The 22,281-nt window shown below is 47.7% G+C and overlaps 1 protein-coding gene across 1 annotated transcript in view; it reads left to right on the forward strand.

Annotated features, from left to right (window-relative positions):
* Window positions 1-22,281, forward strand: part of Iqgap1 (IQ motif containing GTPase activating protein 1) — a 91,846-nt gene that overhangs the window by 67,031 nt on the left and 2,534 nt on the right. Inside the window, exons 21-37 of the mRNA XM_087901487.1 lie at window positions 27-98; window positions 192-261; window positions 628-836; window positions 2,789-2,944; window positions 3,478-3,641; window positions 4,627-4,851; window positions 8,506-8,646; window positions 8,736-8,820; window positions 10,052-10,284; window positions 10,801-10,933; window positions 12,382-12,484; window positions 13,101-13,236; window positions 13,733-13,820; window positions 15,785-15,997; window positions 16,493-16,659; window positions 17,927-18,049; window positions 20,848-20,956. Of these exons, the coding sequence (XP_087757613.1) occupies window positions 27-98; window positions 192-261; window positions 628-836; window positions 2,789-2,944; window positions 3,478-3,641; window positions 4,627-4,851; window positions 8,506-8,646; window positions 8,736-8,820; window positions 10,052-10,284; window positions 10,801-10,933; window positions 12,382-12,484; window positions 13,101-13,236; window positions 13,733-13,820; window positions 15,785-15,997; window positions 16,493-16,659; window positions 17,927-18,049; window positions 20,848-20,956 (2,427 nt within the window). The remainder of the gene's footprint in view (window positions 1-26; window positions 99-191; window positions 262-627; window positions 837-2,788; window positions 2,945-3,477; window positions 3,642-4,626; window positions 4,852-8,505; window positions 8,647-8,735; window positions 8,821-10,051; window positions 10,285-10,800; window positions 10,934-12,381; window positions 12,485-13,100; window positions 13,237-13,732; window positions 13,821-15,784; window positions 15,998-16,492; window positions 16,660-17,926; window positions 18,050-20,847; window positions 20,957-22,281) is intronic.

Below are 22,281 nucleotides of genomic sequence, written 5' to 3' on the forward strand. Positions count from 1 at the left end.
TAAGTTCCAGGCTCCTTTCCCCACAGATTCAGTCCCTTGCCAGGATGCATCAGGCCAGAAAGCGCTATAGAGATCGCCTGCAGTATTTCCGAGATCACGTGAGTATCCTCAGGCGTGGCAGGCTGGTCAGGTGTACTCTTCCTTGTACCTGGTGGACAACTGAGTAAAGGAATCTCACCTTTGTTCCTTAGATAAATGACATTATCAAAATCCAGGCTTTCATTCGGGCAAACAAAGCTCGTGATGACTACAAGACTCTCAGTGAGTAACCATGGCTCAGCGGTGAAGAGTTGAGGCAGTGCTTGGAAGCCCTCAGGTCCTGGGCACTCTCTACGGAGCTCTTTGGTTGTCCTGAAGGCAGAGTTTGGGGGAAGGGTGCCACTTGTGATTAAGCCCCTTTGCTAACATGTGGCTAGATGTCTTGCTGCTTGCCGACGTAGCCCCCATGGTAACCCAGCAATAACAACGGAGGAGCTGCACTTGGTGGTTGGCCTAGCACACCTCAGGCCTAAGTGCTAATGTCCCACATGTCACTAGAGCTTCAAGACAGTGCTGACCTGACCCTTCCTCAGACGTAGAGTGTGCTGGGAACTTGGGTCTTTGTCTGAGTCATATTTTCTTCGTCAGTCAATGCTGAGGATCCACCTATGATTGTCGTCCGAAAGTTTGTCCACCTCCTGGACCAAAGTGACCAGGACTTTCAGGAGGAACTTGATCTTATGAAGATGCGGGAAGAGGTCATCACTCTCATCCGTTCCAACCAGCAGCTGGAGAATGACCTCAATCTCATGGATATCAAAATCGGACTGCTGGTGAAGAACAAGATCACACTGCAGGTACGGCCTGTGCATGACTGGCGTGGTGTGCCTGCAATGTCATGGCGTGCCTGCAGCCAGCATAGGTACCTTGTGCTGCTCCAGGTCCTGTTTCTCTCTTCCTGACGGAGTGTGGAGGCTGCCTAGTCTACCAGGGACTGTGGAGGCCGCCTACTCTGACAGGGACTGTGGAGGCCGCCTACTCTGACAGGGACTGTGGAGGCCGCCTACTCTGACAGGGACTGTGGAGGCCGCCTACTCTGACAGGGACTGTGGAGGCCGCCTACTCTGACAGGGACTGTGGAGGCCAACTTTCTTCCTAGCTAATCTTCTAATTCCGCCACTGTCGTTTTGTGTTCCACAATTCTGTTTGCTTAGAGACTAAGACTCCATCTCTAAATGTTTTGGTTCAGTCATCTTTTTTGTCTCTCTATTTTCTGATTCAGGTTTTTGTTTCTAAGTTTTTATTATAAATAATGTCCCAGTCAATGTCTAACTACACGGAAGCCTGGTTTGTTTCAGGACAAGGTCTCTGTGTAACTGCTAAAGTCAAGGTACCATCCTGCCATCATCTGCGCAGCTAGGACAGTGGACTCAACGGCTGTGCCTGACCGACTGTGCTTCCAGAATGATAGTGGGGGGATTTTATCCTTCAGGGTTTTAAACTTTAGGTATTCTAGACTTCAGGCTATTTATTTATTGTTTAATTTATTTGGGTTGGACATGTGTGAAAGTCAGAGGGTAAATTGCAATTTAATTTCCTTCTACCACATGGGACCTGAGGACCACACTCTGGTTGCCAGGCTCAGCACCATGTGCCCTTACCTGCTGACCTATCGCACCACAACCCCCTGCCCCCAGGTTATTTATCATTTTATATGTAGCTGTTTTGCCTGCTTATATATATATATGTGCCACACGTGTGCCTGGCGCCCTAGGAAGCCTGAAGAAGGTGTCAGATCTTCTGAAACTGGAGTCACAGATGTTAGTGAGCTGCCACGCAGGTGTTAGGAATCCTACTTGGGTCCTCTGGAAGAGCAGCCTGTGCTCTCTACTGCCAAGCCATCTCTTCAGCCCTCTATAGCCTTTTTTAAAATCTTCTGCTTGTTTGTTTGCTTATTCATTTTAGGCGGTCTGAGAAATTGAGCCGGGGCTTTACACAAGCTAGGCCAGGCTGCATACCCAACTCCCTACCCGCCAGGTTTTTGTAAATTTTATTTGTGACAATGTCTGAGAAGTTGTCCCGATTGTACTCAGCCTTGTAAACTTTTGTCCGTTTGTTTGTTTTTGAAGACAGGGTTCTATGTAGTCCTGGCTGTCCTGGAACTCACTCTGTAGACCAGGCTGGCCTCAAACTCAGAGTACTGGAATTAGAGGCTTGTGCCACTACCACCTGGTTCAACCTTTTAATCTTTTGCCTTGTTGTCTTGAGTAGTTAGGATTACAGGAGTTTGTCTGTTTATTGTGGTGCTGGAACTGAACCAGGGTATTAGGCCTGCTGGGCAGGTACTCTGCCCTGAACTTTACTCCTAAGACACGTTTAAGGCTAGGATGTGTCTTAGTAAATGGCGTGCTTGAAGCCCTGAGTTCCCTTCATGTATTACAGACTAGGCATGGTGGTGCATGCCTTTAGTTCTTAGACCTGGGAAATGGAAGCGGGAAGACCAGAAATTCAAGGTCATCTTTAGCTACTTAGTGAAAGCCTGGGGTACTAGTGGTCCTATTTTTAAAAGAGTCATAGTTTTAAGGTCAATTCCTAGAAAGTGATTTCCGGATCTCCTCTGATCCCACATGGAGAAATCCACGGCTTGGGTTTTTCATGCCAAGTGGCAGCAGTAGACTGAGGTAGCAGACACAGAATAACATGGGCCGTGTCAGGGATGGGCCAGTGTGGTCCATGCAGGGGTCCAGGTGCAGAAGTGCGGCCTCTGCCCTGTCAGCCTTTTGATCTGTGTGATGGTTTTTGTCTGTAGGATGTGGTTTCTCATAGTAAAAAACTCACCAAGAAGAACAAAGAGCAGCTGTCGGACATGATGATGCTGAACAAGCAGAAGGGAGGCCTCAAGGCCTTGAGCAAGGAGAAGCGGGAGAAGCTGGAAGCCTATCAGCACCTGTTCTATCTATTGCAGGTAAGTGGCTCCTGGCACCAGGTGGGAAGCCTAGCTGACTGCCTCCTCGCGGGGACGCGTGCCCAGATCCCTCTGGGAGTGAGGCATATGGGAAGGGCTACCGTGTTTTCCTTCTGTATATTGTAATCCTTGACGTTTTACAAAGCATGATCTTAGGAGGGGAAGCTCAAGATGCTTCAAACCTAGCCAGAGAGCTGTGGGCAGTTTAGGAACACTGAGAGCAGGAGAAACAGTCTTCCCAGGGAAGAGCACACAACTGCTTATCCAATACCAAATGGTCAGCCCTGAAAATAGACATACAAGTAACGTTACGCAAATTGAGCGGGCTATATTTATATATTTATATATCAACAATTAAAGAAAAAGCAGCCAGAAGTTTGAGAGAGCAAGGGAGAATATATAGGTAGGATTATGGGGAGGAAAGGGAAGGGGGAAATAAATTATAATTTCAAAAGAATTATAAACATGATTTTTTAAAAAAAAATCAGCCTTTATATTATCTAAATGTTTCTGATCTGTTGGTTTTATTTCAGACCAACCCTACCTATCTGGCCAAGCTGATCTTTCAGATGCCTCAGAACAAGTCCACCAAGTTCATGGACTCTGTAATCTTTACACTGTATAACTATGCATCCAACCAGCGGGAGGAGTACCTACTGCTGCGGCTCTTCAAGACGGCGCTCCAGGAGGAGATCAAGTACGGACAGGGTGGGCGGGGCTTTACATCTCCGGAGATGCCTGTAGTTCAGACTCAGACTGTAGGGCAAGGTGGGCCCCTTCCATCACCGGAGATACCCGTAGTTCGGACTTAGACTGTAAGACAGGGTAGGCAGGGGGCCCCTTTCATCACCGGAGATGCCCGTAGTTCGGACTCAGACTAACCTTTCCCTTTCCTTCCTCTCCATTTGTGAGAAATACTCTTTAAAAGTATCCACTTCAAACCGCCTAGCATAATGGTGCCCTCCTGAAATCCCAGCATTCTAGAGAATGGAGCAGGAGGTTAATAGTTAATGGAATCAATGGCCAGAACAGGTTTCCATAGCCAGGACCTTGCAGAGCATTACTGTGTCCATGTGGCCGCCTGTCCAGCCTGTCTAGTTTGCCTTTTAACCCTTCAACTGCACTAAACTGGACAGTAGCTAATTCTTAACAGTTATTACTGTAGCATAGTTACCGCAGTTATGAGTGACTTCTTGAGAGAGAGACACGTGGGGCCGACAAGGTGGCTCAGCGGGTACAAAGTGTTTGCAGCCAAGTCTGATGACCTGCATTTGATGGTAGAATTACCTACATACACTTTCTACATAAATAACTACACGTAATCTTTAAAAGAAAGAGTAGGCCAGGCATGGTGTCCCAGCTGTAATCCCAGCATTCAAGGGGCGGAGGCAAGAAAATCATAGCCCCTGTCTCAAACAAGACCCAGAACGTGTTGCCAGGAGGCAGAGGCAGGAAGATTAGGAGTTTGAGGCCAGCCTTGGCTACATAGAGAGACCTTACCTCAGGGAAAAAAAAATGAAATTGTAGTAGTACTTGGTCCTAACGGAAGGGTCCAGTCGAGGCTCCTGCTGCTGGGTGAGCAGCTGTAGATGGTTCTGTGAATATTGGGAAGGGCTTCCAGAGGCACGTCCTTAACTCGATAGATTCTGAGATTAGTTTAATTTGTATTTGATATCTTATAGGTCAAAGGTGGATCAGATTCAAGAAATTGTGACGGGAAATCCTACGGTTATTAAGATGGTTGTAAGCTTCAACCGTGGTGCCCGGGGCCAGAATGCCCTCCGGCAGATCTTGGCCCCTGTGGTGAAGGAGATTATGGATGACAAATCGCTCAACATCAAAACCGATCCTGTGGATATTTACAAGTCTTGGGTTAATCAGATGGAGTCTCAGACCGGAGAGGCAAGGTAAGATGATCACAACGCTTTTCTTTCATGTGTTTGCTGTTCTCTGTATTTTTTTTTAAATATAGTTACTTTTGGTTTATAAGAATAATAGTTCAAGTAACTCTTCCTGCCAGACACGTTTGTCATCTCAGTATTTGGAATCTGGAGGCAAGGTCAGTCGTAGCTACATAGTGAGTGCAGGCCAGCATAGACTATGTGAGACTGTCTCTAAAAAGCAAACAGTCACACATACTCACGCGTGCGTGCGTGCATACACACACACACACACACACACACAATCTTTCCTTTGAGGACTGTGCTTTAGGTTAAGTTGATAATTCACTTATTTAGCAAATATTTATTGAGCACCTGTTATATGCCAGCACTATTAGATACATGTAGAATAAAGCAATCGTGAACGAGGCATGTGTGAGATAGCGCATCAGGGAAAGGCTTTTTCTGTGCAGTCCTGGAGAAGTGAGTTCTGTCTCCAGAGGCCACATAAAGGGAGAGAGAAGCAACCCCACAGAGTTGCCCTCCAACCTCTGCAAGTGCTTTGTGGCACACACCTCCCCCATAATAATACAAAGAAAGTAATAATAACAACCATACCAGCGATGACACAAGCTCACTCCGTTACCCATTCGTGTTCACTGGGGAAGAGAGATCACACAGGGTCAATGCAAATCCCAATCAATGAAAAGTTTTCCAAGTTTTTTGCAAGGGATTCTACCAGGGTACAGGAGAATGCTAATGTTGGCTGGTGGTTAGAAAAAACCATCAGCAGAGGCAGGAATTTTAGCTGGGCCTAAAAGATAAGATGGTTCATGCTAGGTGCACAGTGTGCCAGTGTGCACTGCCGTGGGGTGGGGAGCCTAAGACCTGAAAAGACCCTACTGGAACTGGAGCAGTTGAATGGGAAGGTCATGCAGATGGGGCTGGGGAAAAGGGTGTGGGGTGGATGGTGATCTGTGTCTGGGTCCTGAGAGCTGAGCCAAATGAGGGCGTGTGCTAAGCGAGCTGCGTCTGCCCGAGTGAACTTTACCCACCAGAAACAGATCTAAAGCAGAGCTTGTCAGTCTGGTTTGAGTAATGCCTGGAAAAGAAAGTTCAGGGAGCCGTGCTGCTTTTGGTTTTACAGCTGGGTGAGGACCTAGAGACAAAAGTGGGCAGCTCTGGTTTTCCTTTGGGGCAAGTTAGAAGGCAGGAAACCCACTGGCTTGTGGAGTAGCTTTTCACACCATTGTCCTTCGGTCTGCAAGCCAGGTGTGGTGGCTCACACATGTAAGGTCAGCACTTTGGAGGCTGAGGCAGGTATTTAAAGGTAGCTACAGAGTGAGACCCTATTTCACCAAGACAAATCAAACCCAAAAAATGTGTCCCTTGTAGACCATAACAAAGTTTTCTGTGTTGTTAAGGCATGTGTGTGTGTGTGTGTGTGTGTGTGTGTGTGTGTGTGTGTGTGTTTTCTTGTTGGTGTTGGTATTTTCATAAAATGGAAATTGAGGGTTTTTTCAGTACTAGTACCTGTGAGGTGTGGGAAGTCAGCCAACATGGAAGCACCACGGGCCCCCAGCCTTTTCCCTTCTACTGTATTTTCCCAACACAGCAGCCTTGGATCCTGTCACCTCTAAATATCATCTCTATTGTCTTGAAATTTTCCTCTCAATTTAATCTCAACACTCAGGAGGCAGAGGCAGGTGGATCTCTGTGAATTTGAGACCAGTCTGGTCTACATAATGAGTTGCAGGACAGCCAGGACCACACAAAGACACCCTGTCCCCGAGGGGTGGGGGAGTTGTTCTTCTCAGGGTTTTCTCTGACCGAAACACTGGCCATTGTGGTTTCAATTCTTTTGCTTGTTACTATTTTTGTTTTATTTGTTGACTTTCGTGCAGTGCTGAGGACAAAGCCCAGGACCTTGTACGTGGTGGATGATGAATGCTCAGCCACTAAGCCACCTCCCCAGCACTACTGCTTGTGACAGACAAGCATGTAGGGTGCAGTGAATTTTACTAGTCTGAAAGCAACAACAGGAGCTTACAGATGAAACACACAGGGCTTGATTGTAAATTACCAGTACAGAACTGATATCATTCCGTCTGCTTGTCCTGGTTTACCATGGTGACTACAAGCAACTTACCACACATCTGTTCCTTGGCTTCAGTTTCCAGTGGCCTTTGGCACTGCTTACCTTGTGGCCACGTGACTATGTTCTCTGCCTCCCTGGCTCCCTCTTCTCTTCTCTGTATACTAAGTCTCCCTCTGTCTCTCTTATTAGGTCACCACTTGGATAATCTAAGATAGTCATCACTTTCCTTTTTTAAGCCTTGGAAGTACAAGAACCCTTATCCCCGCGTTTCTTTTTGTCTCTCAGCTCCTTGCCTTTCTTTCCACCCTGCTAAGTATAGGCCCATGCCATAGCTCATCCGTTAGTCTCATGTCAGTCAGTCTTTCTTCTTCTTTTCTTCCTTTTGGAGAAGTCTTTATGCATCCCAGGCTGGCCTTAAATTCCCTGTGTAGCTGCAGACGACTTTGAACTCTTCCGCCTCCACCTCCCAAGCATGCACTTTAAGGGCCTGATTTATGTGGTGCTGGGGATTGAACCCAGGGCTTAGTGTGTGCTAGACAGATGCTCTGCCACTGGCTCACACCCCCATCCTCTCTCGCCTGCCTCTTCTGACTTACCCAGTGTTCCCTCAGTTCTGTGTCTGACTGCCTCCTCGAACATCAATGGTGCCAGGTTCTGTTGACTGTGTTGTCTCTTCACTCCTGTGGGCAGTCTTGGTCTCCACTGTTGGAACTCATCATTGTTCATACTCTCATCTCTGGTTCAAGCTGGGACACTGGTTTCCCACATCTCTCACCCGTGTCTGTCTGTCCATCTTTAATTCCTTGTGGTGAGCCAGGGCAATCTTTCCTCAACAATGCAGAGCTTTCTGTTCTGTGTGTCTGTGTGTCTGTGTTGGGGGATGTGCAGGTCAGAGGACAACTTTGTGAAATTTATTCTCTCTCTCTCCACCTTTCTGTGGGTTCTGGGGATCAAACTTAGGTTTCCAGGCTTGTGTGACAAGCACTTTTACCTGCTGAGGTTCTCCAGAACTTTTAACTTTTAATGGCTACTTCTGGCTTCTCAGCAAGTTCAGACTTAGCAGTTTATATAGAACCCTCCAGGATCTGACCGCCATTATTGGCTTTTCTACTCTTGTATTTCTCTTCCTTCTGTTCTTCCCTGCTAGAAGATCCTGCTCTGTTTGCTTGAGCTGAGGTGTCTGTCACTGGGGTTGGGAGCTTACTCTGTATAAGCACCGTTTTTACTTCATTGTGGGGATCAGCCCAGGGCCTTGGGTGTGCTAGGTAAGCGTGGTATCGCTGCGCTGACCTCTGGCCCATAATGGTGTGTGTGTGATTACTGCTTCCACACCAGTGCTGCCGCGAGAGGGACTCCAGAGATGTGATGTCTTCCGTCCGTGCGTATCAGGGCCTCCACTTAGATGTCCAGTCACAGCTGAAGACCCCAGTTCAGATCTCGGCCCTAGCTCTACCAGCTCTGTGCAGAGGCGCTTCAGTCAGCAAACTTTCCTGGTTTTTCTTTTCATAAAAGGTGAATTTCCTGCCTCAGAGCTATCCTGGGGGTTGTTCTAACATTGCCGGGGGTCATTTCTGTTTTCTCAGCAAACTACCGTATGATGTGACCCCTGAACAAGCTTTGTCTCATGAGGAAGTGAAGACCAGGCTAGACAACTCCATCAGGAACATGAGGGCCGTGACGGACAAGTTCCTCTCGGCCATCATCAGCTCTGTGGACAAAATCCCGTGAGTGCCATCGGTCACGACCCCAGCTAAATCCTAGCATTGCTGATGTTCTCTGTGGCCCTGACCGCGCTGTTTTGTCCACCCCGCAGTTACGGGATGCGCTTCATTGCCAAGGTGCTGAAGGATTCGCTGCACGAGAAGTTCCCTGACGCCGGGGAAGATGAGCTGCTGAAGGTGAGAGCTGCTGAAGGCTGCCTGGGTCCCCGCCCTTCCCGTAGCCCCTAGAGACAGGTTAGAAACCCAGCTCTGACCGCAGACCTGCAGGAAGTGTCTGAGCGGCAAGCGCCAGTCCTGCTGCAGCTGGTCCTTGACTGTGAGCCTCAAAACCAGCTGTCAATAGAAGGCGAGAATAGCTTCTGTCCATCTGAGAGACTCACAATGGCCACTAAATCTAGGAAGCTGGATTGTTTTCCTGAGTCCTCTTTTCTCTGACGCATTGCTCCCTCTCCTGGTGGCCAGGTGAATAGCGGCAAGCGCAGCTCCTTGGCTCCGCGCAGGCTTCGCGGCTGACTCTCCTTACTCGGCTGTGCTCTCTCTAGTTGTCTTTTTATTTTTTTTAATCTGAACGCTTTTCTCTTCTCTCTCCTAGTTCTGTGCTTTCCTACAGTGAGGCCTCGGTTCTAGACTTTCTGTTCAGGTGAATTAATTTTACTTTTTTCTGGAACTCTAGGGGAGATGCCGTGACTGTCCTTGAGCTCTCCTGGGGAAGAGATGTGTGTTGAGTGAATCCCACTTTAGAGGCATGAACGTGGCCTTTGCAGTCTGCAGCATGCGGATGGTGGGGTCGGGCCGATGGCATTGTGCTAACTAAATAGGTCATCTTAAGGGTTAACTCTCGCTGTGCCCCACAGCTTCATAGAAGCCCACCCATGAAAACCAAAGTGCAGGTGGATGGCTGCAGCCTTAGCTACTACTGTTACTTGTGAACAAAGGGTGTCCTGACATGTTGGATCACACAGATTAAATGTCACTTAGATGTTCTGAATCCATTTTTTTTTTTTTTTGGATTAGTCGAGACAGGGTTTCTCTGGAGTCTGTCTTGGAACTAGCTCTTGTAGACCAGGCTGGCCTCAAACCCACAGAGATCCACCTGCCTCTGTCTCCCGAGTGCTGGGATTAAAGGCATGTGCCACCACCACCCGGCTCAGAATCCATTCTTTCATTGATCCCTGTTAGTAGTATTTCGGTATTTCGGGTTTTTTAGCCCCCTATGGCCCCAGAACTATTTATTTACTTATTTCAAGTTCCAGGTCTTGAGGGAAGGCTATGTGCATGCTTGCATGTTGGTGTGTCTTCTGTGTTTGCCTTTTCCTCGTAGGACTGCATTTTCTCATGTTCATTGCTAGCACAGTCCCGCGTGGCTTTCTCGACAGTGTGGTGTGTAACGCCCATGCTTCTGTTTCAGATTATTGGTAACCTGCTCTACTACCGATACATGAACCCGGCTATCGTTGCTCCTGATGCCTTCGACATCATTGACCTGTCGGCTGGGGGCCAGCTCACCACAGACCAGCGCAGGAACCTGGGCTCCATTGCAAAGATGCTCCAGCACGCAGCTTCCAATAAGATGTTCTTGGGCGACAATGCCCACTTAAGCATCATTAATGAGTATCTTTCTCAGTCCTACCAGAAATTCAGGTAAGGGGCAGAGTAGATGATGCATAACCTAACCTTTTATGATACTTTTGTCTGTTTGGTGTAAGGGTGGTGTTGACCTCACAGATGAATTAAGAGATGTTCCACTCTTCTAGGGAAGTTTTGTATTTCTCTGTCGTTGTTGTTTTGGTTTGGGTTTTTTTTTTGGGGGGGGTTGTTTGTTTGTTTTCAAGATAGGGTTTTTCTGTGTAGCCCTAGCTGTCCTGAAACTCACTCTGCAGACCAGGCTGGTCTCAGATTCAGAGATCCATCTACCTCTGCCTCCCAAGTGCTGGGACTAACGGTGTATTCCACCACCTCCTGGTAGTTGAGTGATTCTTGTGGGTGGAAATAAAACTAACCAGAGAACTGACTATCCCAAGGCTGCCAGGCGGGAAGTGAACAGCAAATATGAGGCCATTTTTCTAGAATGTCGTTGTCTAAACGTTGTGCTGGAAAGGTCTAAGTGCCCTCCCCACAGCTTCCATACCAATGCCACTTGCTGCTGCTTATTTTCAGACGGTTTTTCCAAAGTGCTTGCGATGTCCCAGAGCTGCAGGATAAATTTAACGTGGATGAGTATTCTGATCTGGTCACCCTCACCAAGCCGGTCATCTACATTTCCATTGGTGAAATCATCAACACCCACACTGTGAGTGTTTCCCCTCAGTGACTTCATTTCATCACACTGCCCTCATTACCTCCCCTGGCACCTGTCTCCTCGCTGATGGCCAAGCCTCTCATATTGCTGTGATCTTGTTTTGCTTTTCAAGATGGGATCTCTCTGTGCCCTGGCTATCCTGAACTTGCTCTGTAGATCAGACTGGTCTCAAGCTCACAGAGCTCCACCTGCCTCTGCCTCCTGAGTACTGGGATTAAAGGCGTGCACCACCACCACCTGTACCCTATTGTGATTTTAATTGACCACAGCTCCTTGTATTTTCTGATCCTTTTCTACTGCTGCTCTTTGTGGTGCTGGGAATGAAATCAGGGCCTAGGTGTGCTAGGTGCTCTGTCTCTGAGCTACCCTCTAGCCGTGCTTCATACTGCAAATATCCGCTGTCCTGCAAACTTGCCCTAAGCCACATGCATCAGGATCTCCATGCTGACATTGCAAAGTGATGTTTGCAGCTGTATGACAGTGTCCTGACCCAGAATCCCTAGGCATGGACTCCAAAAAGTGCATCGTGAGCACAGACTTAGTGGCCTGGTGAAACGCTCTTTTATACCAGCGGTCTAACTCACTCCTCTCACGCGATCTGGGACACCTGCTTCTTTCCTCTGTGGCTGTGGACTTTTCCTTTTGGAAGCTCCCTGATTATATAGATTTTTCAAGCACAATTTTCTTCTCCCTTTGTACATCAAGAAGTTCATAGTGCTGAGCGGTGGTGGTGCATGCCTTTAATTCTAGCACTTAAGAGGCAGAGGCAAGCGGATCTCTGAGTTTGAGACCAGCCTCGTCTACAGAGCGAGTTTCAGGACAGGCTCCAAAGCTACAGAGAAAAGTTCTGTCTTGAAAAAGAAAGAAAAGAAGAAAGAGAGAGAAAGAAAGAACTACGTGAAGACACATGTAAAATGTTCCAGCTCCTGTCCTCTCTGAAGACATTAGCTGGGGCAGTAGCATGCATGAGACCTCATTGCATGGCACTGAGATAATAGTGTGAATCTGGATGCTTCTTTTCTGAATAAAAAGCTACCGTACATTGGCAGCATTGGGAAACAATAACAAAAACAGCCAAAACAAGCTATGTCCCTAGGACCCTGAGCAAATCTCAGTGTGTCGTCATATTGGTGCTTATCAGACGTAGCCATGAATTTAGTCTGTGTCCTGTGACTGTCTTACACAGGAGCATTTGAATCTGTTCTGGCCAGGAAGTAAAAAGGGGACCAGGGCAGGGCTTCCCAGTCTTTCACAGTGGACGCGGTTCCGTGAAGTTCAGTGCCACTTTGGCCCTCATGCTGTTTTCTAGGTTAACTTGTTTGTCCCCTGGCCGTGGTGGTTTTGTTGTTTGGCCCCTTTTGTGGAGATCTCTGTTGGGCCATGCCAGTGGGGACAGAGGGTTGAGGGTGAACGTGGGGTCAACCACTGGGTCTTTGCAGCTCCTGCTGGACCATCAGGATGCCATTGCTCCAGAGCACAATGACCCCATCCACGAACTGCTGGACGACCTTGGCGAGGTGCCCACCATTGAGTCCCTCATAGGTAATGTTCTTCATTAGCTACGCAAAGATGAGCGGGGAGCGTGTCAGGATCGTTGTCACTGCCTCTCTTTCTGCACTGTGTTGAATTCTAGAGACCCTGTGGGAGACAAAACCAACAGAGGCCCCCATCTCTGAGCAGCTGAGTCCAGTGAAACAGATGCTTTCAAATACAAAGACAAAAATAATCATATATAATTAGAAAGTCTAAGTCCTATAAAGGAAAGGCTATTTTGAGAGAGCATTTCAAGGTTACATTGTTGAAATTTTTTGAGGGGAGGGGTCTTACTTCGTGGTCCTCTCTGGCTTGGAACTCACTAAAAGACCAGGCTGGCTTCACACTACCAGACATCTACCTCTCTCGGCCTCCTGAAGGCTGGGATTGGAGGTGTGCACCACCATGCCCAGTGAAATGACTTTTTACACATTTATGAAGTCACTGTATTACGGACCCTTTTCCTTAACCATTTGGCATATTTTCCTTGACTCCTCAGTAAAAACTGCCCGCCACACTTGAGCGTCCTTCATCAAGAGTCCTACAGACCTGCATCGTGTTTATAGCTTTCCCTCCAAGGTGTCTTTCTGTTACATTGACTCTCTCTACGCTCCCAAAACTGCAGGGGAAAGTTGCGGCAATCTAAATGACCCCAACAGAGAGGCCCTGGCTAAGACAGAAGTGTCTCTCACGTTGACCAACAAGTTTGATGTACCCGGTGACGAGAATGCAGAGATGGATGCTCGGACCATCTTATTGAAGTGAGTATTGGAAGGGAGAAGGAAGTGGCTTGGAACCCAGTTCACCTGGAGCGACCATCCCGGCCTCCCTTACCCATCACAGTACTCCCTACATTGTGCTTGGCACGGGACTTACTTTACTAATATACAACTATAATCTTGGAAACCCTCCCCTGTACCACCTGTTGTAGTTCCTTGCTCCTTGTGCCAGTAACTGCTGCCCCTGTGGGTGCTGTAGCAAGGCGTTGTGGTGGTGACGGTGCTTCAGCTCCTGCTTAGGTCCAGGGACAAGGAGGTGGCACACACGGCCATGTTAAAACTAATTCCCATCTTGCTGGGCGGTGTTGGCTCACGCCTTTAATCCCAGCACTTGGGAGGCAGAGGTTGGCGAATTTCTGTGAGTTCAAGGCCAGCCTGGTCTACAAGAGCTAGTTCCAGCACTGGCTCCAGAGCTACAGAGAAACCCTGTCTCAAAAAAACAAAAACAAAACAAAACAAAATTCCTATCTCCTTGCAGCACAAAACGTTTAATTGTGGATGTCATCCGGTTCCAGCCAGGAGACACCCTGACTGAAATCCTAGAGACACCAGCCACCAGTGAACAGGTACACAAAGGTTTCATACTTGTCCCTCCTAAACTGGATAAGGTCTTGTATGGTAGGAGCATCCCTGGATAGGGTACAGGGAAGGGATGGGACTTGAGGGTGAGCGTGGATCTAACTTTGGGACAGTAATAATTGGGGCTTGTCTGACAGAGAAAGTTGGTGGCTTCTGAATCCAGAAAGTGTTCTTCGGACATGAAACACCTTTTCCCTTACAAGCAGACGAGAGAAACAGAGAGGAAGGAGAGGGAGATGGAGAATATGGGATGGACAAGAACTTAATCTGGGGCAGAGCAGTCTGTCTAGGAATTGAATGCCTGTCTTATAGCTGTAATTGCATGAATACCTTGGTTATGTCTGTAAAAGTGCAGGATGTGGCTCCACACTTAAAGTCCAGTTAGGAAAAGTGTAATACATACATCTGAAACCATAAGACCATTAGGAATTAACTATAGTATCGATTATAAAAATGCCAGGTGGTAGTGGCGCACACCTTTAATCCCAGCACTCAGAAGGCAGAGGCAGGTGGATCTCTGAGTTCGAGGCCAGCCTGGTCTACAGAGTGAGTTCTAGAATAGCCAGGACTGTTACATGGAGAAACCCTGTCTCAATAAACAAACAAACAAACAAAAAAAAATAGTCAAACCAAAAGAGGGCTGGAGAGTAGGCTCAGCAGGTAGGAGCACTAACTGTTCTTCCAGAGGGAGGACCTGCACCCACATGCAGCTTAAAACTGTTTGTAATTCCAAGATCTGACACCCTCACACAGACGTACATGCAGGCAGAACACCAATGCACATAAAATAAAAGTTAAAAACAAACAAACAAACCAGAAGTTGCTGGATATGGTGGACATGCCTTTGATCTCAGCAAAGATATCTGTGAGTTCGAGACCAGCATGGTCTACATTGCTAGTTCCAGGCCACCCAGGGCTACGCAATTAGACTATCTCAAACAAAACAACAACAACAACAACAAAACCCCACAGTTTTCGAGATGGCGGCCAGTGAGGAGCAATGTGTCAGGAAGTCAAGACACAAGCAGCAGAAGCTAAGCCAGACTGAGAGTTTGGCTGTGATGGAAAACAAGAGAATCCACAGGAACAATGGGGCCAGTGAGGGAGAAATACAGTGAGAGCAGGCTGTGAATCCGGGGTGAAGATTGGAGGGGGTTGCTGGGAAAGCAATGCTGATGGTGGAATTATCGAGAACTCCAGAGCTCAGACTGGGTGAAGAGATGGCAATAAGACAGCTGTGGGTGCCAAGGTCAGAAAAGACTGACATTGTTAAAGAGGGATCTGGTGGGCCTGGAAGTACTTGATATTATCCCAGCTCCATAGGAGGGTGAGACAGGAAGATTACCTGGTTCAAGGCCAGCCTGGGCTACCTGTCAAGTAGCCTAGTCTCAGTGGGTTTTTTTTGTTGTTGTTTGTTTTTTTGTTTTTTGTTTTTTGTTTTTGTTTTTGTTTTTTAAAAAGCAAGGGAAAGGGTAAGAAAGCATGGCAGAGTCTAAGGAAGGGTTCCTTGATACGATGCCTGTTTGCAGCATGCTTGAGAGCAGAGGGCAGAAGCCTGCTTTAGCTCAGGCAGCGTGTCAGGAGCAGTTGGCAAGATTTCACTGGACACTGCTGTTGCGTTAATTTGTGTAGTTATATGGAGCCACATTTTGAATAAAATAACAGTGACTTCAACATCCCAAATCAAGCTAGGGAAAGATAACGGATTTCCTAGCTCACGGAATCTAGGTTTCTAATTACACCTAGTGTCAAGGAAGCCAAGTGTCCAGACTCACAGCTGTACTCTGCTAGGCAGAATGAGAGATTTTATCTTGATGCTGTTCCTCGTTTGGCATTTAGTAGAGGGAGAGAGTTTACAGTGAGTGTGAGAACTCTGCACAGATTTGCTAGATGAGCCCATGTTTAGGGCTGCTATGGTGAACTTACCCAGTATTCTTGGTTGCATCTGTAGGAAGCTGAGCATCAGAGGGCCATGCAGAGACGTGCTATCCGGGATGCCAAAACCCCTGACAAGATGAAGAAGTCAAAACCCATGAAGGAGGATAACAACCTCAGCCTTCAAGAAAAGAAGGAGAAAATTCAGACTGGCCTAAAGAAGCTAACGGAGCTTGGGACCGTGGACCCAAAGAACAAATACCAGGAACTCATCAACGACATTGCCAAGGTACTGCATGTGGGGACAGCGGTGGCCCGGCCTTGTTCACAGCCAGCCGCTCCAGGAGCTCGTGAACAGACAGTAGCCACTCAGGCCGCGGCACCGCTCCTCATATGCAGGCCTTTTCCACGATTGCTATGGAATACATACACTTGATTTGTGTGACTCTACCCCAAGTCAGGGCTCAGAGCCCTAATTTCAGAGATAATGCTGTCTGCACCCACGAACGTGGTTCTTTTTCTTCCCTCTCAGGACAGCATGTTTCTGAGGCTTAGACCAGCTTTGTAATTAAGGCCTAAAAACACAAAAACCTGAGCACACAGCTCCCTGTTGCTAGAGGATACAGGCAGATGAGATCTGGATTTCGTTTAGGTTGCAAAAGCTGGTCACTGCCTGCTAAGAACGGTTGGCATGTTTGAGTTCAGCCCAGCTGGGTTATAGAGTTCGTGAAGGGTGCTGGTTCAAGAGGCATGGTCTCCCTAATTTTTCGTGATTGTGCCTCAGGATATCCGGAATCAGCGGAGGTACCGGCAGAGGAGGAAAGCCGAGCTGGTGAAGCTGCAGCAGACGTACGCAGCTCTGAACTCTAAGGCTACCTTCTATGGAGAGCAGGTGGATTACTACAAGAGCTACATCAAAACCTGCTTGGATAACTTGGCCAGCAAGGGCAAGTGAGTGTTTTCAGTCATTCCCGGGGTTGTTGGAGGAGTGGGAAGAAGTAGCAGCCGCTTCTAGAGTGGCAGGGAAGGAAGTGGTTTAATTTTTCTTTAAATTTACTCATATTAACGTGGGGAGAGGAAGGTGAGGGTGTGGCGGTCAGGGGGCGTCTCTCAGTGGTTGGCTCTGTCTGCTGTGGCTTTCAGGAGCTGAACCCAGGTCATCAGGGTCTTGAACCAAGTGCTTTTACTTGCTGAGTCGTATGACTGACTTGATACTGAATTTCTAGCCTTTTGTTTTTTTGTTTTGGTTTGTTCTTGTTGTTTTGAGGCAGGATCTGATTGTTTCCCTTACTGATCTGGAACTCACCTGTAGACCAGGCTGGGCTCAGACTCAGAAATCTGCCTGCCTCTGACTCCCAGGTGCTGGGGTTACCTGGCTGATATAGGATGTTTTAGCTACAGCACCTAGAATCTCCTTCCTGCATTAGTTCCTTACTTTGCTCCTGATGTCTGCATAATCGCCTGGTTCCCTTTAGTAGTGTGATATGGGCCTGAGGGTGCTTCTTTCTAAAAACCTCTTGTTCTGAAATACTAGATTGGTCTGGAATTAGTGAATCATGCCAAGGAACCGTCTAACGTGGGCTCCGAATCTCCCACCAAACATGATGGCACACACCTGTAGTCCCAGCACTGGAGGCCTGTCCCCAAACCCACCAACCACCTCCTAAGAATTTTATAGACCTTTGGGCTCCCTGATAACTGTGGCAGGATCATGGTGTCCAGGGATAGCTGGCTACTCTTTCCTGGGCTGACCACAAACTTGAGCCTTCCACTTTCACAGGGAAGAAGCTGCACACTCTCAACCCTTTATTTTATAGAAATATCAAACCTCAAATAGCTCAAAAGAACAGGACGCCCATGAACCCTTCCTACAGAGTCTCTAGAGTTTAAATTGTGTCCCTGCATCCCTTCCTGTAACTCAGTGAGGGAGGGAGGCGGAGCCGGTACTGGAGAGCTGGTCCCCTAGCCCACCTAGAGAGCTGACTCCTCCTTCTTGCGTTCATGGCCTTGTTCTCCAGTATAACTTAAAATAGAGGTGGGAGTGAGCTAGTGATGTTGTCCAGTTTTGCAGAGGTTGCTTGGCCAGTCCTCACATTTGCCTCGGAACTGATGCGTCTTTATGCCTGTGTGTGAGTTTCTGGCCTCACTTCCATGATGTCTAAGACTTGTAGTGGATTATTTAAAGTCCTCATAATGTGGTCTCTATTTCCCTTCACAGGGTCTCCAAAAAGCCTAGGGAAATGAAAGGCAAGAAAAGCAAAAAGATTTCCCTGAAATACACAGCAGCAAGGCTACATGAAAAGGGAGTTCTTCTGGAAATTGAGGACCTCCAAGCAAACCAGTGAGTGTTTCCTTCTCCTGTGCACGTATGTATGTGCTGGTGTGTGTACATGTGTGTATGTGTTGGTGTCTGTGTGTGTGCGCATGCACATGTGTATGTGCTGATGTGTGTATGTGCCGGTGTCTGTGTGTGTGCTCCTATGTGTTAGTGTGCCCGTATGTGTGCCCGTGTGTGTGTGTGTGTGTGTGTGTGTGTGTGTGTGTGAGCGAGCATGGAGGCCTGTCAGTGTCAGGGTGTCAGGTGCCCTCTTCCTCTTCACCCTCACCCTTATTTTTAGAGGCTCAGACTTTCACTAAATCTGGAGCGCATCAGTTCTGCTGGGCTGCTGGCTAGAAAGCCGCTGGGCTCCGCCTGTGTCCATCACCCTCATTCCCAGTGCTGTGCTTACAGGGATGCACTGCTGTGCCCAGAACTTTATTTTACGTGGATGTTGGGGATCTGAACTGAGGTCCTCATGCTGAGGCAGTAGCATTTTCCTGTGGAGCCGTTTCTTCCCGGAATGTTTCCATTTTAACTTAGTTTTAGAAACTTTTTTTTAATTTGAATTCATTCTGTTGTTATCTTATTATTTTTATTTCTCTTTCTAGGTGTCTCTTTTATACATTTTTTAATCTGCAGAGCTATGTTTTACAAACAGTTCACTAGCCTGGCAATAAACAGAGTATACTTTTTTTTTTCAAGACAGGGTTTCTCTGTAGTTTTTGGTGCCTGTCCTGGAACTAGCTCTTGTAGACCAGGCTGGCCTCGAACTCACAGAGATCCTCCTGCCTTTGCCTCCTGAGTGCTGGGATTAAAGGCTTGCGCCACCACCACCCAGTGAGAATGCATTTTAAAGTTATGTTTATTTTATCTGTGTGCACACACATACACCACAGTGTATACATGGAGGTGAGGTGACAGCTTGCAGGAGCTGGTTCTCTCCTTCCACCACGTGGGTCCCAGAGATGGACCTCTAGTAATCAAGCTTGAGGGCAGGCGCCTTCACTCCTCAGAAGTCTGCCACTTGGGAATGAATTTCTTTTTCTCATTTATCCCAGGCATTGACACCAGTGTGTGTACACGCCCATCGTAGTCTTGCCTCTTAGAATCAGGAAGCCGGTCCCTCATTTTCTGTGTCTGACCAAGATATACTGTCTTAGTTCCCATTCTCCTGCTGTGACAAAACACAATGACCTCGGCAACTTAGAAAAGGCAGCACTGGTCTCAGAGAGTCAGCCCGTGATCATGGTGGCAGACACAGCATTGGCGCAGTAGCAGAAAAGTCACAGCGGGTCCACAAAGTAGTAAGCAGACAGAAAGAGAGCAAGGCTAGGCCTGGTGTGGGCTTCTGACATCTCAAAGCCAGTGGCACACCTCCTCCAAGAAAGCCACACCTAATCCTTCCCAAACAGTTCCACCTACTGGGGCCCAACATTCAAACATAGCCTCTGGAAGTCATTCCCATTGAAACCACCATGTGTGCCCACACAAAGCATTTGCTTGGTTCCGCATAGGGATCAGCTGCATCCTCCCCAGGAAGCCCAGCTTGCTTTGCCCCAGGTCAGAACAGTTCAGGTCTCTGACCCAGTGTCCTCTGGCAGCCCTGGCATTTTAAAAACTATTACAAAAACACACGACATAGAGTTCACATTGTAACCATTTTCAAGGGTGTAGTTCAAGGTTCCCGTTGCTAGGTTTTCATCTTGCATGATTCCTTCCCTGGGTTCCCTCCAGCCAGCCTCCGGCTCCCGCCATGCTCTTCAGGGCTACATTCCTTACCTCATATACAAGAAGCCGAGCACTTTTTACCTTTTGTGACTGGCTCAGACATTCACTTAGCATGGTGTCCTAGAGATTTAACCAGGTGACAGGATTTCCTTCATTTTTAATTTTAAGGCTGAATGATATTCCGTTGTCTGTACCACATTTTGTTTCTCGTTCATGCACGGATAGACAGGCACTGTTTCCGCTTCTAAGCTATTGCGAAAGCCAAGTCTTCTTGTGTATGCACAGAAGTTGGGGGCAGACCATGTGGTTCCTCACATTTTGACTGCTTCTGAGCCCGGGTTCTGTGGGTCTCTTTTATCCGTAGTGTCCTCTTGCACACCTGGGTGGCTCTCTGTTGTGTCTGCGCTGGGTCACAGCTCCATGAAGGGGTTCTGGAAATGTGGGGTGATGCACTTTGTTCTCTTGGGGAGCAGCGTAATTCTACTTGTTGACGGTACCGTGGAGCTTTCTGTCCTGGGGCAGCGTGTACTTGGTGTGCTTAAGTGTACACATGTGCTCTGTCCGCCAGACCCTCTGCTTCTTGCCGACTCTCTCTGCTCTACCCAGTCTGCTCTCTCTAGCCTCAAACATCCGTGCAATTGGTCTCCTCCCTCGCTCCCAAGACAGGGTTCTCTGTGTAGACCTGACTGTCCTGGAACTCACTCTGTAGACCAGGCTGACCCTGAACTCAGAGATCTACCTGCCTCTGCCTCCTGAGTGCTAGTATTAAAGGTGTGCACCACCACATCTGGCTCCTTTATCTCCCTTTATGACTAACTTTCTAGCTTCAGGGAAGAGCCCCTGACGTCACAGGTGTGGCATTCCCTCTGGGTCCTCTGAGCAGAATCAAATGCTTCAGGAAGAGGTGACCATTTCTCTCTCCAGGCCTCAAAGCAAGGGGCATGGGAGGATGTCCTGCCCATGGTGCCTCCCCTGCAAGAGAACTCTGGTCCTATACCTTCTACCAGGCACCCCTGATGTCCCCTCCCCCACCTCAGAGTATCATTACCTGAAAACGTGAAGCTCACCCATATGGTGTTGTGTTTCAACAGGTTTAAAAATGTTATCTTTGAAATCGGTCCAACAGAAGAAGTTGGAGACTTTGAAGTGAAAGCCAAGTTCATGGGAGTTCAAATGGAGACTTTCATGTTGCATTATCAGGTGGGTACGCACAGGCTTGGACCTGAAGCTCGGATGAAGTGGAAGGAAAAGATAAGAGAACGTCCTTTGGGGAAGCTGCCTGCGTGCAAAGGGCTCAGCGCCTAGTGGATGGGAGAAGCCAAGGGTTTGGGGAGTTGGGCATGGCCTGTGCCTTCTGAGAGCTCCCAAGGTGTCTGAGCTTCAGAGTGCACTGATACCCGAAGTTGCATTTTGCACTCCCTGAATTGAATTGAAGTGCCTAACTGCAAGTATCGGCAGCACAAAAGCGTGTGCTCCTCAGTGTTTGAGATTTTTTTTTTCCTCATTTGGATTTGATGTGGATACTTTTGTTAGGTGTATTACTGAAAAAATACGGGCAAGTTGCATCTTTGTAAATTAGAATCACACTTTAAATTCAAAACGAACCGTGTAATGATTTGTTTTATAACATAATTATCCCTAGTTTTTATTTTTAAGTATCTTCATTTTCCCCCCCCGGTGCTCAGGTTTAACACTTTCTTGTGCTCACTAAGCAAGAAGTTTCCCACTGAGCTCAATTTCCTACCCCAAATATCTCATTTTGGAAAATGGTAGGAATCTCATGTAGCACAAGCAAGGCTCAGATGCACTATGTAGTTGAGGCTGGCCTTGAACTCCTGATCCTCTTGTTTCTCCCAGATGCTAGGATCATCGGTATGTGCCACCATGCCTAACTGCCCTGGGTTCAGTCTCCTAAACACAAGAGCCCAGTAGATCATGGAGCTAAAGATGTAGCTCTTGGTTGGTAGAATGCTTGACTGGCACAGTGGCACATACCCATTGTCCCTACTGGGGACAGTAGTTTGAGGGCAACCTGTCCCAAATAAGACTGTGTCTTAAAAGAAAAGAATCTAGTGAGTCCTGAGACGTTACTAGCCATTTTCATTTCCAGCCACTCGCGTCTTTCACCACGAATTGAAATGTCTTTATTACTCTTACACGGATACTAATACTTCTAACCCACAGCTGAAACGGAATGGGGAAATGTCATTGTGACTTCTGAAATAAGGTTTAAATGTATTTTAACTGAGCACACCCCCTCCATGTTTAGAATATTTTACTATAAACTAAATGGTCCCCTAAGACCAAGTTAACCTGCAGACCCCGGGCTAGGCGGCCAGCACTCCCTGTTGCTCCAGCACCTGGGACAGCTGTATGGTGAAAGGCTCTGCGCTGGGACCTTCTCGTCTCATTCACTGCATCTTAACACCTGGCACATAAGGCCTGCCTCGCCCCTCCTGGCTCCTTCCTTCATGGGGCCCTTCCATTTCTTGTTCCAGATTTGTTGGTTAAAATGTTTCCTTTTC

The sequence above is a fragment of the Myodes glareolus genome, chromosome 24, assembly GCF_982192425.1.
Source record: "Myodes glareolus chromosome 24, mMyoGla1.1, whole genome shotgun sequence".
NCBI lineage: Eukaryota > Metazoa > Chordata > Mammalia > Rodentia > Cricetidae > Myodes > Myodes glareolus.